The sequence below is a fragment of the Ursus americanus genome, chromosome 21 (genome assembly GCF_024610735.1).
Source record: "Ursus americanus isolate L20-20 chromosome 21, mUrsAme1.1.p, whole genome shotgun sequence".
NCBI classification, from domain to species: Eukaryota; Metazoa; Chordata; class Mammalia; order Carnivora; family Ursidae; genus Ursus; species Ursus americanus.
In genome coordinates, this window is record NC_142147.1 from 629174 (window position 1) to 645227 (window position 16054).

The 16054-nt window shown below is 52.7% G+C and overlaps 1 protein-coding gene across 13 annotated transcripts in view; it reads left to right on the top strand.

The window, feature by feature from the left end:
* Positions 1-16054, top strand: part of ANKRD11 (ankyrin repeat domain 11) — a 186034-nt gene that overhangs the window by 139420 nt on the left and 30560 nt on the right. For 9 of the 13 annotated variants that reach the window (XR_015727984.1, XM_087870365.1, XM_087870362.1 and 6 more), the window contains one exon: positions 13079-13226. Coding sequence is in view for 9 of the 13 variants with exons in the window: in XM_087870362.1 (XP_087726488.1) it covers positions 13140-13226 (87 nt within the window). In the remaining 4 variants the exon portion in view is untranslated. Of the gene's footprint in view, positions 1-12209; positions 12283-13078; positions 13334-16054 lie in introns of those variants that run through there. The other 4 variants (XM_087870357.1, XM_087870360.1, XM_087870358.1 and 1 more) reach the window with 3 other exon arrangements.

Here is a 16054-nt window from a genome sequence, read left to right on the forward strand (position 1 = left end):
CGTCCTGTGTCCAGATCTCTGTCTGCGCCTGACGCCACTCTGGAGCCGCGGTGTAGCCCTCCCGTCCTGTGTCCAGATCTCTGTCTGCGCCTGACGCCACTCTGGAGCCGCGGTGTAGCCCTCCCGTCCTGTGTCCAGATCTCTGTCTGCGCCTGACGCCACTCTGGAGCCGCGGTGTAGCCCTCCCGTCCTGTGTCCAGATCTCTGTCTGCGCCTGACGCCACTCTGGAGCCGCGGTGTAGCCCTCCCGTCCTGTGTCCAGATCTCTGTCTGCGCCTGACGCCACTCTGGAGCCGCGGTGTAGCCCTCCCGTCCTGTGTCCAGATCTCTGTCTGCGCCTGACGCCACTCTGGAGCCGCGGTGTAGCCCTCCCGTCCTGTGTCCAGATCTCTGTCTGCGCCTGACGCCACTCTGGAGCCGCGGTGTAGCCCTCCCGTCCTGTGTCCAGATCTCTGTCTGCGCCTGACGCCACTCTGGAGCCGTGGTGTAGCCCTCCTGTCCTGTGTCCAGATCTCTGTCTGCGCCTGACGCCACTCTGGAGCCGCGGTGTAGCCCTCCCGTCCTGTGTCCAGATCTCTGCGCCTGACGCCACTCTGGAGCCGCGGTGTAGCCCTCCCGTCCTGTGTCCAGATCTCTGTCTGCGCCTGACGCCACTCTGGAGCCGCGGTGCAGCCCTCCCGTCCTGTGTCCATCTTCTAAGTGGGTTGTTGGGTGTCTGCTGCTGTTTTGATTGTGGATTATTAATAAATGAGCCCTTCGTCTGACTGCGGATCCGCAGGTCTGCGGCTAATTTTTCACCTGGGAACTGGGTCTTTCACAGAGCAAAGGCCGTAATCTTGTGGAGGTGCACTGTATCATGGTCCTTATATGGCGGGCACTTTTGGGGTCCTGTCTAAAAACTTTTGCCCCGGGGGTGCCTGGCCGGCTCAGTCAGTGGAGCTAAGACTCCTGATCTTGGGGTGCTGGGTTTGAGCCCCACGCTGGGTGTAGAGATTGCTTAAAAATAACATCTTAAGGACATAACAATGAAAACTTTTTGCCTCACCCTAGGTCTTAAAGATTTTCTTCTGTTATTTACCTTCCCCTAAAAATTTTTACAGATTTTTATAGTTTTTCTTTTTTAGATTTATACCTTAGCATTTCATTTTTTATTTAGGGCTGTTGTAGGTGGTGGTGTGTTTCCACACACTCATTGCTAGTTTGTAGAAATACATTTGGCCCTTGAACAATGTGGGGGTGAGGGGCGCCAACCCCCACACATTTGAAAATGTGTGTGTAACTCTGAGCCCTTCAGAACTCTGCTCATTAGCTCACTGTTGAGCAGAAGCCTTACCGATAGCATAAACATTCGATTAACACACAGATTGAATGTTACACATATTATATATTGTTTGAAGATTTTATTTGAGAGAGAAAGGGGGGGAGGTAGAGGGAGCACAAGCAAGGGGAGGGTCAGAGGGAGAAGCACACTCCCTGCTGAGCAGGGAGCCCCAGGGAGCCCCACACATCGCCAGATCCCAGGACCCCAGGATTGTGACCTGAGCTGAAGGCAGACGATTAACCGACTGAGCCACCCAGGCGCACTTCATATATTATATATTCTTACTATAAAGTAAGCTGGAGGAAAGAAAATGTTATTAAGAAAATCAAAAGGAAGAGAAAATACATTTACAGGATGGTGCTGTAGTTATCCAAGAAGTCTGCGTGTAAATGGACTTAAGCGGTTCGTCCCGTGTTGCTCAAGCGTCACGTGTGTAGTGGACTTCGCGTGTTGTTCTGGTGGTTCTGTGCCCGTGCTTGAACTCATTGTTTCTAGGAGTTTTTGGAGATTCCTTGCAATTTTCTAGATAGACAATCATGTTATCACCAAACAGAATGTTTTATTTCTTCCTTTTCAATTTATATGCTTATTATTTCTTTTTCTTGCCTTACTGTGCAGGCTAGTACTTCAGTATGACGTCCAGAAGCAGTGGTGGGAGGGGACAGCCTTGCCTCGTTCCTGATCCTGGGCGAAAGCGTTCAGTTTTCCACAGTGAGGAATGATGTTAGCTGTGGGGTCTTGTGGAAGCTTGCTGTCATATTGAGGATATGCCCCTGTGCTCCTGCTGTGCTGTGAGTTTTTATCAGGAGTACTGAATTTTGTCAAATACCTTTTCTGTATCAGTTGTTAGGGTTTGTGATTTTCTTCTTCTTCAGCCTGTTACTGTGGGGGAGTTTCAAGGTTGAACCACCCTGTGTATTCTGTATCCATTACCACAAACACACCTGACGGTACTGTGGAGGTCACTGCAATGTAGTAAGTTCCCCCATGTTGTCCAGCTCCGTGGTGTGGGATATACCACGTGCTCCAAGCAGCCACCTGGCACGTGGGCCTTGTGTCTCTGGGTGGTACTGCCCTTTCCTGTCCTTGCCCCTGCATCTCAGGACAGCTCCAGCCATGGGGCGGCTAGCTTGCAGGGCGACGCATGCTTGACTCTGCAGGGTGCGCCCAGTCCCGTCCTCCAGGGCCGCCCTCTTGTGCGTTCCCAGCAGAAATGCGTGAGTGTGCCTGATTCTCTTTCTGACCTCTCTGTTTGTGTTTGTTCTCCCATCGGTCACCTCCCTCAGTTTATGTCCATGCAGAGCAGCTTTAGAGGGTGTGTTCAGCTTATTCCTCCTCCAGTCTGCTGTTCTACTTTGTCACGCAGTTGTTGAGCCCACCTTGCTCTCTTCTCTCATCACATTTAGTCTGTATCTTAGCTCCTTCTGTGGAAGACGGTGTTTTTCCTACTGTTTTTTCAGTCTGTCTTCACCTCCTACCTTGGAGCTAGCTGTGTGTTTACCTTGAATGTCTGAAGGTTTCGTTTTCCATTCTGTTCTGTAATTAGTGTCTTGTGCTGTGCTTTGTGCATAGGTTAGGGAAGCTTTGAAATGCTGCCCTATAATGTCCATGTAATTACACTGCCCCTTCCTGGGGGCCGGGCCACGGGAAGGGAGGCCAGTCTGGAATGAGGTCAGGTGACCAACCTTCTGTTTCTAAACTCCTGCCGGAGTATTGTTCATGTTATGTTTTAAACATACCCAGCTTCTTAAACTTTTATTTATTGTGAAATGTAGCATGACACCCACTGTTCACAAAGTAAAAATATACAATTCACTTTTTAAAAAGATTTTAATTAATTTATTTGAGAAGTGAGCGAGCGAGTGCAAGCGTGAGTGGGGGGAGGGACAGAGGGAGAGGCAGGCTGCCCGTTGAGCAGGGAGCCGTGGTGGGACTCGGTCCCGGAACCCGGAGATCATGACCTGAGCCGAAGGCAGGTGCTTCACCAATGGAGCGACCCGGATGCCCCTGTACAGTTCACTTACCTCAGAAAGCTTAGCTGTGTGACCTGCTCAGGCCAGCCTCCAGCCCCCGTTCTCCAGACTCCCTTGGCAAACACACCCTCACTTCTAAATAGTCTTGATTCCTAGGCAGGCATCCTCGAGCCCTGGAGTCCACTGTGGGGGACACAGTGTCGTTTTTCTCAGCGTTGTGGAGGTAGTGCGTGTGTTGTCCCTGCTGTGTCATGCTCCATGCCAGTGGGGCGTCGTGCACACGTGGCGGTGGTGCACTTTCTTGTGCAGTCCGTGGCGTGTGTGTGTGCCTGCGTTTCTCTGGCACGTGTGCCCAGTCTTCCCGCACTTGTGTGGTTCGCGCTTCCGTCAGAATGGGTCCGTTCCCTTTGCTCTGCGTCTTCGTTGATACTTGAGGCCTTACTTTGATTTTTGTTTACAGTTTCTGTTGCTAAAGCAGTTGGTAAGTTTTTCATCCACTTACTGGCCTTTTAAATTTCCTCCTTTGTGATGTGCCTTAAGTCTCGTGTTCGTTTTTGTTTTGGGTATTTTGTCTTTTTCTTAATGACTTGTAGGAGCTCTTTATTCTGGATAAAAGCTTTTTGTCAGTTGTATGCATAGAAAATATCCTCTTTTGCTCTGTGGGAAGGTGACCTTTAATAGAGAAAACTTGGGGCGCCTGGGTGGCTCAGTCAGTGATGCATCTGCGTTTGACTCAGGTAGTGATCCCAGGGTCCTGGGATCGAGCTCATGTCAGGCTCCCTGCTCGGCGGGGGGGGGGGGGGGTGCTGCTTCTCCCTCTCCTCCCTGCTTGTGCTCTCACTATCTGCCTGTCTCTCTCTCTTCTCAAGTAAATAAAATCTTAAAAAAAAAAAAAGCCTAAAAAAAATAGACAAAACTCGTTAACTGTTAAAGTGTCAGAATTTTCAGACCTTACGTTTATGGTTAATGTTTCTGGTTAAAAGATCTTTATGTTGCTGTAGGTGCGATGGTGTTTTTCTCTACTGTGGTCTAGTAGCTTCGTGGCTGTGCCTTTTACGTTGAGATTATCCATCCAGAACGGATTTCTGTGTAAGTTGGAAATTGTCACATTTCTCCATACAGATGTCCAGTTGTCCCCTTACCACTGGCGGACAGAGCTGTCTCTCACCCCTGTTCTGCCCTCTGGCACCTCTGCGGTCCTAAGTCAGTGCCCACTGGGGGTGTGAGCTTGTTTCCGGTCCTGCTCTATTGGTCGCCACATGATGCTGCTTTGACACTGTTTCTTCAGCTGTGTTTGACTTTGACTGTATTTAATTTTATTAATATGTAATTATGTAATCTGAGATTCTTTCCTTTCAGTTTTAAGTTTATTTGCATGAGTTCTGTCTTTCTTTGTTTAGAAATCTTTTCCACTCTTTTCTCAGGACAGTTTGGCCTGCTCAGTAGTTGTTTTATGGCTTCATGTCAGTCTGTGCTGGTTTGGGTTTATTTCCTGAGAGCAGGTCTTTTCTCTGCAACCTCTGCCCTTGTGCTTCTGCAGACGTTCTCAGCCGTGTTGGGCCGGCTCTCTTACAACACTTAAGGATTGGTAACAACACAGTTTTTGTTATGTGGGCTACAGCTCTCAAATTATTATATTACCATATTGTCTTTAAAAGTATAACTGAGAAAATGTTTAAATACTGAAGTCACTTAAAATAATAAAGTAGTACAGGGGCGCCTGACTGGCTCAGTCGGAGCAGGATGTGACTCTTGGTCTTGGGGTTGCGAGTTTGAACCCCGTCGTTGGGTGTAAAGATTACTTAAAAAAATAATACTTGAAAAAAATAGTAAAGTAGTACATATAAATTTTTACTGAAAAGAAAGTATTTTACAAAAGGAATTGAATTTAGTGAAAAGAGGGGCATTGTTTTCTGTATGTACAAATCTCTCTAACGTCTGCCTTAAATAACGGATAGCTGGATACCGCTCCCTCTGTCTGCACTTCATCTATGGCATTCTGCTATATATATATTTTTAAAGTGTAAACATAATCCAGCCTCTCAGAGGCATGTGGTGTGGAAAGAGACAAATCTGGGCACCTTCCTAGAGGGTCTGGAAACCCTGCTGGTCGGCGCCGGCGCTGCAGATGCGTGGCTGCGTTCTGTCCATTAGTGGTCTTCCCTGGCGGGTTCCCTATATTGGTCATTTGGAAAATGTTGATTCATTGAGTTACGCAGATCTTCCTAAAGTTAACATGTTTATTTTAAAAATAACCTTTTTTGAGGCTCCTGGGAGCCTCATTCAGTTAAGCGTCAGACTCTTGATCTCAGGGTTGTGAGCTTGAGCCCCATGTTGGAGCCTCCTTTACAACGGACATACCTACATACATACCTACCTACATACCTACCTACCTCTTAAAGTTACTACCGGTCTTGTTAGAATGTCTTCAGTTGCTGGGGTGCTGTTGAGCTAGTGGACATGGATACAAGTTTTCCTGAGCTCGGGTTGCACTTGGAAGCTCAAAAGTTTATTATTAACCACAGCTACTACTAATTTTCCTGGAAGCGATAGCTCCAGTTCGTTGATTTTTGAGAAGATAACTGCCAGATACCCAGCTCTTAATAATAATAACAACGGTTTGTCTGAGAGTCTTTCAGGTGAAACCCATGTCCTGTGAAAATGTAGTGGGGTCAGCTGGCCATGCCCGGAGGCTCTCTTGGGGGCTAGCAGTGCCTGCCATGCACCCTTGAGTCTTGTCAAGAGTACAGAAGGACGGGGCCCCAAGGTTTGCAATTTAGTAAGATTTAAAATTGTTGCTTCTTGGGATGCCTGGGTGGCTGCTTTTGGCTCAGGTAATGATCCCAGGGTGCTGGGACTGAGTCCCGCATCTGGCTCCCTGCTCAGTGAGGAGTCTGCTTGTCCCTCTACCTGCCGCCCCCTCTGCTTGTGTGTTCGCACGTGTGCTCTTTCTGACAAATAAAATCTTAAAAAATAAATAAAATTGTTGCTTCTTTCTCAAGGACAGTTGCAGGTGCTCCTGGGTCGTGTTACTGGGGCTGTGTAAGGGTCTCGCCTGCGCAGGGGGCATGGCAGCAACCCCCACCAGTCAGTCCTGTGTGAAAGGCAGGTTGTCAAGAAAACAGTGTTGGCCTTGCAAGCCCCCAGAAGGGGTTCAGGCACCCTCAGAGACTGCACACAGCACAACCACTGCATCATGGTGGGGGGCCGGTGGCAAATGGGTGGGAACTGTGGGCCAGGACGGCATTTGGGGTGTGGCCTTCGCCTAGTAAAACTTTATTTATGGACATGGAGATTCTAATTCCATGCAGTTTTCATATGTTACAAATACTAGTGTTGAATTTCTTTGTCCCGCAAAGGTATAAAATATGAAACCCGGGGCACCTGGCTGGCTCAATCAGTGAAGCGTGCAACTCTTATCTTGGGGTTGTGAGTTAAAGCCCCACATTGGGTGTAGAGATTACTTAAAAATAAAATTGTTAAAAAACAATAAAATAAAATAGGAAATCCATTCTTAGCTCTCAGATTTTACCTAAGCGCTATGGTAGAGGGGCTGGTTTTGGCCTTGGGCTGTAGTCTGTGACCTGTGTGACCACTCGTCCTCCTCACAGTAAGGGTGAAGCGGTGGTTAGCTTGGCTTTTCTGTGGGCTTGAAGCTGTCTTCACCGTGCTCTTGCCCTGGCTGACAGTGTGGCTAGATTCGGTGTTTGAGTCTCTGGACCATGGCTCCAGTGTCATCTGGCACTCTGAGAATGCAGGGCACTTCTCCCCGAGGACCGTGGTGCTGTCCTGCGTGCTGTCCCGCCCTCTTGTCCTAGGCGGGCTGGGGGGTTGGTGAAGTTAAGTCACCATGGGTGCTGGTTTGCCCTTGGTCACATTCCTCCTATGGAAAGAGTTGTGTCCTCGGCTGTGTTCTGTTACTTCCTTGGTAGTGCTTTTGCCTTTGTAGGGCTGGGAGCTTTTGTATTGGTTCTCCAGTTCTTAGCCTTTCCTCTCATTTTTAGACTTTGGAATCTTTTATTCTCTCCTTGAATTTTTCTACTCTCCTAAAACCAGGATTGCTTCTAAGTCATGGTTTCTTTTTGTTTCGCAGTCTGTGTCTTTGAGTTGGTTAAGGAGGGGTTCTTGATGTTCTCTGAGTTCTCAGAACTCCCTCCCGTGTGTGAGCTTGTTCACGTGGGTCATCTTCTCAGGCTTCCTCTCTCCTTCCTGAGCTTGCTGCTAAGTTGGACAAGATGCCCTGGGAGCTGGTGGGCGTTCCTTGACTGCTGGTGTGTGTCGCCCGTGTACACTGGCCTGGGGCCTCTGCACCTTCCCCACGAGAGCTGCTCTGCCCTGGCCTGGCTGGGCTGAGCTCTCCTGGTCCTCTGGACATGACGCCCACGGGGCTTTGTCCACTCGGATTTCAGCTCTGATCCACAGGAAGACAGAACAAATGCCTTCCCACTTCCCATAGTTCATTGCTGTTAGCTTGTCGCTTGAAAAGGAAGGCTAAGGCTGAGTCCTTGGGTTTTTCTGAACTGGAGGCCCTGCAACGGTGTCTGCTCCCCTCTTGCTTCAGTCTTGGAGGGAGCCTCTGTCATGCGTGTCGTGTCTCCTACCCATGGGGAGGGACTTGCAGTATGATTCTGTGTTTTGAGAAGGAAAGACAGTATGAGTGTGGCATTTGGGGTCAGCTTACAGAAAGCCCTGTGTGGGCTTGTGGAGGTGTGGGTGGGGTCTGGTGCTGGTGCTGGTGGCAGCTCTCAGCGTGAACACTGCCCGAGGCACCTTTGGGAGGAACACACCTCCTCGTTGTCCTTGTTTGGAGAGCTCTTGTCGTGACTGTCCTGCAGCCCCTCTGAATGGACTTTCTGTCCAAGCCCACAGTGCAGGGCCCCCGAGGCAAGCAGGAAAGAGACCCTGCCAGTCACACAGCACGTGGAGCTTCCGTGGGGCTGTGTGCCACTTGTGACGTAGACAGGTGCAGGGCTGCATGACCTTTCCCAGCCCATGTGTGACCCTGGGTAGGGAGCTGGCTGCAGACAGCTGTTGGTTCCCTTCCAGGCTGAGAGGCTGGGCTCTGACACATGGCTGCCAGATCATTGACAGATTGCTTGAGCCACCAGTGTAGGCGTTGAACCTGGGTTTCAGGAACGGGCTGGGGTCTCTTTTCAGAGGACTCGCCCAACTCCAGGTGCTCTTGTGTGCTTTCCTGTGTGGTCTCCGTGCCTCCTAGTAGCTTGCGAAGCTGGAGCAGCTGCCTTTTGGTTTGGAGGTGCAGGGAAGGGGCTGCATCCAGCAGCCCAACCTGTATAAGGACTGGTTAGCGGCCAGAGCAGGCCTCAGACCAGCCATGCTCCCTTCATCCAAATTCACACTGCCCTGCAGACACCTCCCCATGTCCTGCTGCTTTGGTGCCGAGTGTCAGGTCTGCGTGTGTCCCAGAGCACGCCTGTTTCTGACATGGAGTAGAGCGTCCCTGTGTTCAGAGCGGGCATCTTCTGATGCAGGAGTGAGGGGATTCACACGGTTACAGTGCGTCTGAGCAGGGACAGCCAGCTTGCCTCTGGGGCCTGCAGCTTGGGTTGTTCGGTCAGAGAGCCCCAGAGCCCAGGTTGAGGTAGCCTGTAACCAGTTAGAAGGCAGGGTCCCCCAGCCATGAAGATTGTCTCCACTGTGATGACTCTGTTAGGGGTGGGTGGTGCCCCAGCCTCTTCTGGGGTTGAACAGTGAGTGCCCAGCAGTGAGCAGGGAGGCCTGTGGCATCCTGGCAGCCTCTACCCTCTGAAAGGACCTGTGGGAGAAGTGGTGAGCCTGGCTCCTGACGTGTGTAGCTGCCCGGCTTAGGAGAAGTTGTGGGTGGTGTTGAGAGTTGCTGGGGCTCTCTCTGCATCTGCGTCCTTCCCTTTGCTGGCATGGCCATTTCTCCATGCCAAGGGAGAGGCTGACTGGATGCCGGGGGGTGGGATGGTGGGGAGCCCTAGAGACTGGCCAGCCTGTGGGGGGTTTGGGAAGACCAGGTAGACAGAAGATAAAGGTGCATTTGAGACTTGTTCTCAGCGAGTTTGTCACTGAGAACATAACCGGGAGGACTCAAGTCCCCTTGGCCCCACAGCTTGCCAGACGGGTCCCGCAAGGCACAGGACGATTGACCCAGTGTGCCCAGCTCTCCAAGAACATCGACTGGAAGGCATCATTGACACATCTGAGCCTTGGAGCTGAAGGCCTTTGTGAAGCTGTTTCACTGACTGCCCCTAGAGAAATGAGTGTGGAATACTGGATGTCCCAGGCCCTGAGGGGACCATGGCCATCATGGTTGTCCTCATATTCCTGACCGGTTCGGAATACTGTGGTGTTTGTAACCAAGGGGAATGAGGTGGCCTCGGTGGTCTGAGCTGTCACAGTGAACGTGGGCTCAAGAAAAATCGTCTTATGGAAAAGAAAGCAAAACATTTGGGATGACACTTCTAACCCCATAGCTAGCAGTGTTCCCGGTCCTTGGCGGAGGGGTGGGGTGGTGCCCTGGGGACAATGGCCTTTAGGAGTGTGTGAGGCCCACTGTGGGCACGGGACATGGCACACTTGGCTGGTGGCTGGCACAGAATGTCCCTTGGGCCATCGTGGTGAGGTTTGGGGCCTCCTGCACCCTGCGACAGATCGCATGGAATTAGCTGGTTGTCCACAAAATGAAATGTGAAAATTAATAAAGGGAAATCTCATTTACAGTGGAACAGGGAGGTGAGGCGAGCCGGGGGAGCTCTCACGCTCAGCACTAGCCGTCAGTTACAAATGCAACAGGAAGAGACTGTTACTATCCCAGCAGGAGGAAGGAAGGTTTCCTCCTCCCCCAGCAACAGCCCAGACAACGAGAAGCCACTACGCTTCAGCTCCCATGTTCACCCCTGTAGACTTTGCGTTAACAGCAGCCCCACCTGCACCCACCCCCCTATAAAAGAGCCGCCTCCTCTTTGCTCTGGAATTGCCTCTGGTTTGGGGCTGGCTCGTCAGTCCTGCGTTGCTGTTCTCTGCTGCTCCAGAATAAAGCCATGTTTGCTGGTGAAATAACGAGCAGTTTCATTTTGGACATTAACAGAACGTATTGGCAGGTGCGTGCTGGTAGCAGGGACAGCGGCCTGTGGCAGAGGAGGGTGTGTCCGAGCCTGGGTGAGAGGACCTCCCCCGAAGACTTGCACCCAAGGCCTCGGTGGTGTAATTTGAAGGCCGACCATGAGAACCGTTGACAGGCAGCGTTGTCGTGGTACTTCATGGTTCGCAAAGTACTCCCAGAGCCACTGGGTGCACCTTGGAGGGCCGTCGTGGAAGGCCTTCAGGTGGCATTCCAGATACCCTCTCTGTCCAGTCCTGGGCAGAGCTCCTTCCCAGTGATGCTGGGCGTCCACCTCAGACCTGGCCCAGGGCGCTGTGAAGAGGAAGCTCCTGGGCGAGCGGGCTCAGAACGGACTCGAGCCGTCCTCGTGCCCTGCGCCCTCTGTGTCTGTCTTGAGAGAGAGCTGGGCGCGGAGGCCGAGGCAGGTGTGGGACTGCACTGGGTCCCCTCATCCTGTTCTGGAGCTCTTGTGCCGGCTTCCCACAGAGGGCAGGCCTTGGAGTTCAGGGGTCTCAGAACTCTACCTCGAACAGAGAGACCACCTGCCACACGCGTTTCAGGGACACATAGTGAAATCATCTGTTTAAAGAATGAAGTGGCCATCCGTGCCTGTCTCTTGGCGTAGGCCCTGTGGAGTAGGCTGGGAGATGGGGGTTCGGACATCGTGGGGTCTGTGCTGAGGCCGTGTGCTGGTCCAGGTGTTTCCTACGCGATCGCGGACTCTTGTGTTTCACGTTCAAGAGCAGGAGTGTTGGACATCCCATGATGCCTGTGCTCAATGGCCCATCGTGACAGCAGGCAGTCAGGTACTCTCTCAAACTTCGGCTGAAACATAGCCGATGAGTTCTAGCAGCTGTCTCTGAGTCAGGCTCTGAGAGGCCACTTCGCCAGGCTGAGATGTTCTAGTTTGGTCCTGGAAAATTGGAGAGGAATGTTGAATTCATAGTTTCAAGTGGAGATAGAAAGTGTTGTTTTTGGCCTCCATCACTGGAGCGTGTGGAGGGAAACGCCCTGTCCACCTGCTTTGTGTGCCTGGGGGAGGAAGTGTCAGGAAGTGAATAAAGTTGGTCAGCTTTGTCCCTCCCCCCTTCCCAAAATAAATTTAGATGTCTTCTTAGGTCAGTTTAGTATCAAGAGAATACTTGATGAAATTTTATCAGTTAATGTGGAAGAATAAGAGGATCTCCAGAAGGCATGGTAAAGGGCAGGTTAGTTTTCAACGCACAGGGAGCGGAGAAAACCAGGGAGTGGAGCTCCACTTACCGAGTGCCTTTGAACATTGTATTTCAGAAGCCACACTTCTACCTAGTAGAGGCCAGTTAATTCCAGGTGAGTTAGTTACAGAAACTACTTATCCAAAATGGCAAAGCACAGAAGGTGTGTCACCAAGGGAAGAGGAGATGGTTTGTATAAAATGTTTGTTTGTATAAAATGTTTTCTAATTCTGAGGATGAAAATTTAAAAGTAGGGGCTCCTGGGTGGCTCAGTGGGTTAAGCATCTGCCTTCGGCTCTCAGGTCATGATCTCAGGGTCCTGGGACTGAGCCTCACGTGGGGCTCCCTGCTCAGTGGGAAGCCCGCTTCTCCCTCTGCCCTTCACATCGCTCATGCTGTCTCTCTCAAATAAATACATAAAACCTTTAAAAAAGGGAAATACAAAAACTATAAAAAGGAAGACAGTGGCTTTTAGGAAGACTATATGGAGCAAACAGGAGGCCCAGAAGGGGTAGAAGAGGCTGTGTTCTAAGAAGGCCCGTGTTGTCATGGTCTGGTCGGGTCGGCGTGGCCACGGGCAGAGACTGAAAGGAGGTTGATTCTCCTCTCAGGTCCCAGCGGGAGCGCAGCCAGGGCCATCAGGGAAGGCACCAGGGCGGCCAGGAGGCAGAAGATAGGAGTAAGGTACAGTCTCTGCTGGGGTTTCTGCTGGAAGGGCAGGCGGGCGGGGTGGAGAGCTTGGCACTGGCTAGTTGGAATAATGCTGCAGGTTCTAGGGTGGTCTCTGGTTGCCTGGTGGCTGGCCTGTGTGTGGTAAAGAAATGGTGGGTGGCTTTGTGTAGCAAAGGTTCGCTGTCTCTAAGAAAGGGCTAACTCTGGGAGGGTCAGTCCCTCCCCAGACAGCAGGTTTGTTTTTTTTATTTTTAAACATGTCAAAACATCATAAAATACAGAATTAATACAGTACGTGTCCTGGCATTTCCTGGGAAGTGCAGGGTCTGGCTCAGAGGTTACAGATCGGGGTACCAGCACTGCCTGGACATCTGGGGGGACTGTAAGACTCCTTCAGCGGCATCCCATGGCTGCTTTCAGGTCCTTGTCATGTGGAAGAAGTTGGGGAATTGGGTCTGTGTGGCTCTCATCCTGACCTTCTGTCTGGGGGCAGTGTGGGAAGGGAGCTGCCTTCCAGGGGGTGCAGGTGGTGAGTGGGGTCGAGGCCATGGCTTAGAGGGTGGTGGTTGTGATTTGCTGCCCCTGTGGAGCAGGCAGAGGGGACCTGGAAGAGGAGGGCTAAGCTCTCCCTCCTGCAGTGGACTGCTGGGCTGTGAGTCCTGAACTCCCTTGCTGGGCACCTGTCCCAGCGGGGAGCACAGCCCCCTCAGAGCGGCGGGCGACAGTCAGTCCATTCGGGGGCATGAATTTGAGATTGCCCTTTGTGTGCACTGGTCCTGATTTACCCTGTGTGTTCTCTCTTTTGAAGCAGACGGTCGATGACGAAGCGATGGCCGTATAAATGAAGATCAGGTGAGGAGAGAAGAACGATGCCCAAGGGTGGGTGTTCTAGAACACCACAGCACGAAGACTTTTCCCTCAGCAACGACATGGTGGAGAAACAGACGGGGAAGAAGGTAACGCCTGAGCTGCCCGCCCCACCTCGCTGGCTCACCATCGCAGGCCTCTGGCTGGCTGTCCCTGTCCTGTCACGTCCCTCTGCAGCCACAGTGACCCAGACAAGGTCCGGCTCAAAGAAAACTTGCTTTTTCTTAAGGATGTGCTCATTATTCAGAAACCAAAGTGGAGCTTTAGTTAGGTTTGTGTACAGGCTGCAGAGGTTAGTGTCGGTGTGGCCCCACCTTTCTGCTCTGGGGGCCACAGATGTCCGTCATGGTTTCAGTGAGAACAGATCTGACGTTTGACCGTGTTTGCCTTGTCCTGACCAGAAACACTGCTGGGGTGTGCTTGTACTCGCGGTGTGGCCCGTTGTCCGTGGGACTCGGAGAAGGCACTGTAACCCCGAATCATTGTCTCAGTGATGTGCCGTGGCCTCTGGGCTCCAGGGTGCACGCCCCGCCCCGCAGCCTGGGGGCGCTGCTGAGTGTGGACCTGGAATCAGACAGACAGAAGCAGGTGCAGGCTCTGCTGTGTGTTCTCTGTGGCCGTGAGCACATCTGCAGCAAGAACAGGAGTGACTCGTGCTTGTGCGGGGGAGGCAAGCTGCCCGTGCTGGCTTGTCCTCACCCTTGAGGTGTCCCTGTCCCCCTCGACGCCTGCGTGGCAGGCCATCCACACTGTGACCTGTGTGAACGGAAGCTCTGTGTCAGTGCCCCTGCTGTCTCTGCTGACACCCTGGTTGGGTGGGGTGTGAGATGAGTGAGCATAGCCGAGCTGTTCCTCTGGTTGAGGTCAGGCGGGGAGCGGGTTGCGGGTGTAGCTGTGCTTCGGTGCTCATCACAGCGGCCCGGCCACGGAGGCTCTGGTGTGAGGGCATCTGTGGTCACAAGTTCTGTCCCACTTGCCCTGTCCCCCAGCACCTTGTGCCATGTGCAGGAACGGGTAGGAGCTGTGGGTGGGCTGAGGTTGGAGCGTGGTCTGAACTTGCATGGGTGTGGCCTTTGGGTCTGGGGGCCCTGTGGAGGGTCTGGCTGCAGCTTGGGATGGGCGTGTGCTAGTGTGCCCATGAGGAGCTGGAGCCCCCGGGGACCAATGTGCCTGGGGTGAGCGTGGTCCCTCTCCCTCTGGGACGCTTTCACACGAAATGGCCAGACCATGGTGGGTAGTCAGTGTTCCCAGGTCTGTGTGTGGATTTTCCTGGGACAGAATTCCATGGTCAGAGGACAAGGGAGAGGCCCCATGCACCCCTCTCCGGGCTGCCTTCTCTGCCTCCAGACTGGGTGGGCAGCTGGACCTTCACACTACTGTGCCCCCAGCTCAGGTCTTCTCCACCCGCACGGCTGGCCCAGAGGGCCTGCTGCACTGAGGCAGACGCCAGAAAAGGCCTCCAGAGCTCCGTCCTGCCGTGGAGAGGTTGCCTTCTAACACAGGGCTCGCTCCAGGCTGGTTTGAGTTGCTTTCTTTTCCTTGAGGAGAGCAGTCACTGGACAGAACTGGCTCTGATGTGGGCAGCGGGAGCGGTGCACACATGTTGGCCAGAGGAGACGTGTGCATTTGGCTTTGCTCTTTCCTCAAGTAAGGTAGCCCTGTGCTTTTCTTAGCTCGGTACCACCCAAGATAGACATTTTGTTGGCTTCTGTTGCGACCCCTGTTTTGCTAGCGAGGGAAGCTCAGTAGTACAGCCTGGAGTGAACTCCCTGCCCCAGCCCCGCTGCTCAGCAAGGTTCTGACTCCGGGTCTGTCCTGAGAGCCCCGTCGGAGCTGCTGTGCCGCTCAAGGGGGAGCCCCTGACCCGCTCTGGTTACGTTACAGGTGTTGGCTTTTCCCGCACGGCTCGTGGGTGAGGAGCTGGGACTCAGGAACTGTCAACTTTGTAGTGAAATAGGTCGTATTGTCTAGTTCATTTTTAAAACCTGGGATGGACCCGCATCCAGATCAGAATATGCTGTATGGCCGCCGGCTTGGGGGAGGCCTCCTTACGGTTCCCTCCCGATATCCGTCATTGTGGAGGGACCTCGAGGCCCTGTTGGGATTTGTAAGAGGGGACTTGCGCTTGAACATACATCCCCTTTGCAGGCTTTTCCTGTGGGCAGCACCCCCCCTCCCAGTGCGGTCTCCACCGTACGAGTGTCCAGCCCCTTCTGTGCACCTTCTTCTGCGAAGGTGTATTTGGGCTGCTCCACGTGGGGTGTGACAGAGTGAAGGCGTGAACGTGTGTACAGCAGTAGATACGGTTTAGTAGTTTGTCCCTGCGAGAGTTGAGGCCAGCTCCTGTCCTTGTCACACAGGCGGTACGGCTTACCTCTAGTCCCTCGGGGGCGTGGCGGCATCTGGCGCTTTTATCTCTGCTTTACTGTGGCATGCCGGTGATGAGGATGGGCTCCTGTCGCTGTGTGCCCTGTCAGGCGGGGGTCAGTGTGTACTTGCTTCCCCGTGGATGTTCCCATGGTCTCCGTCACTTACAGAACAGGGTGCCTCCCCCGCTGTGTCACCGCGGAGCCTCTGTCCCCAGGGAGGTGCGGCTGCAGCCTCTGCCCCTCGGTGTGACCCTTCGGTCCCTGCTGCAGGGCCGCCTCCAGCAGCTGCCGTCCCTGTACGGTCCACGTGCCTGTGGTTCCTCGGCATCTGCTGCTCATTTGGACTCTTCACGTCTCCACGCAGGCCGGAGTAAGCTGGTTGGTGCCCACAGAGAGCCTGCTGGTATTTGGATTGGGTCACTTCAAGTGTAAAGCTGAGTTTGCAGAGAATCGTTCTGTTAACAGTTCTGCAGCCTCTGACCGTGAACAGGAGCACTCCTCCATGTTTATTAAGTCTTTGTTTCTCTTGGTAATGTTTTGTCGTTGTG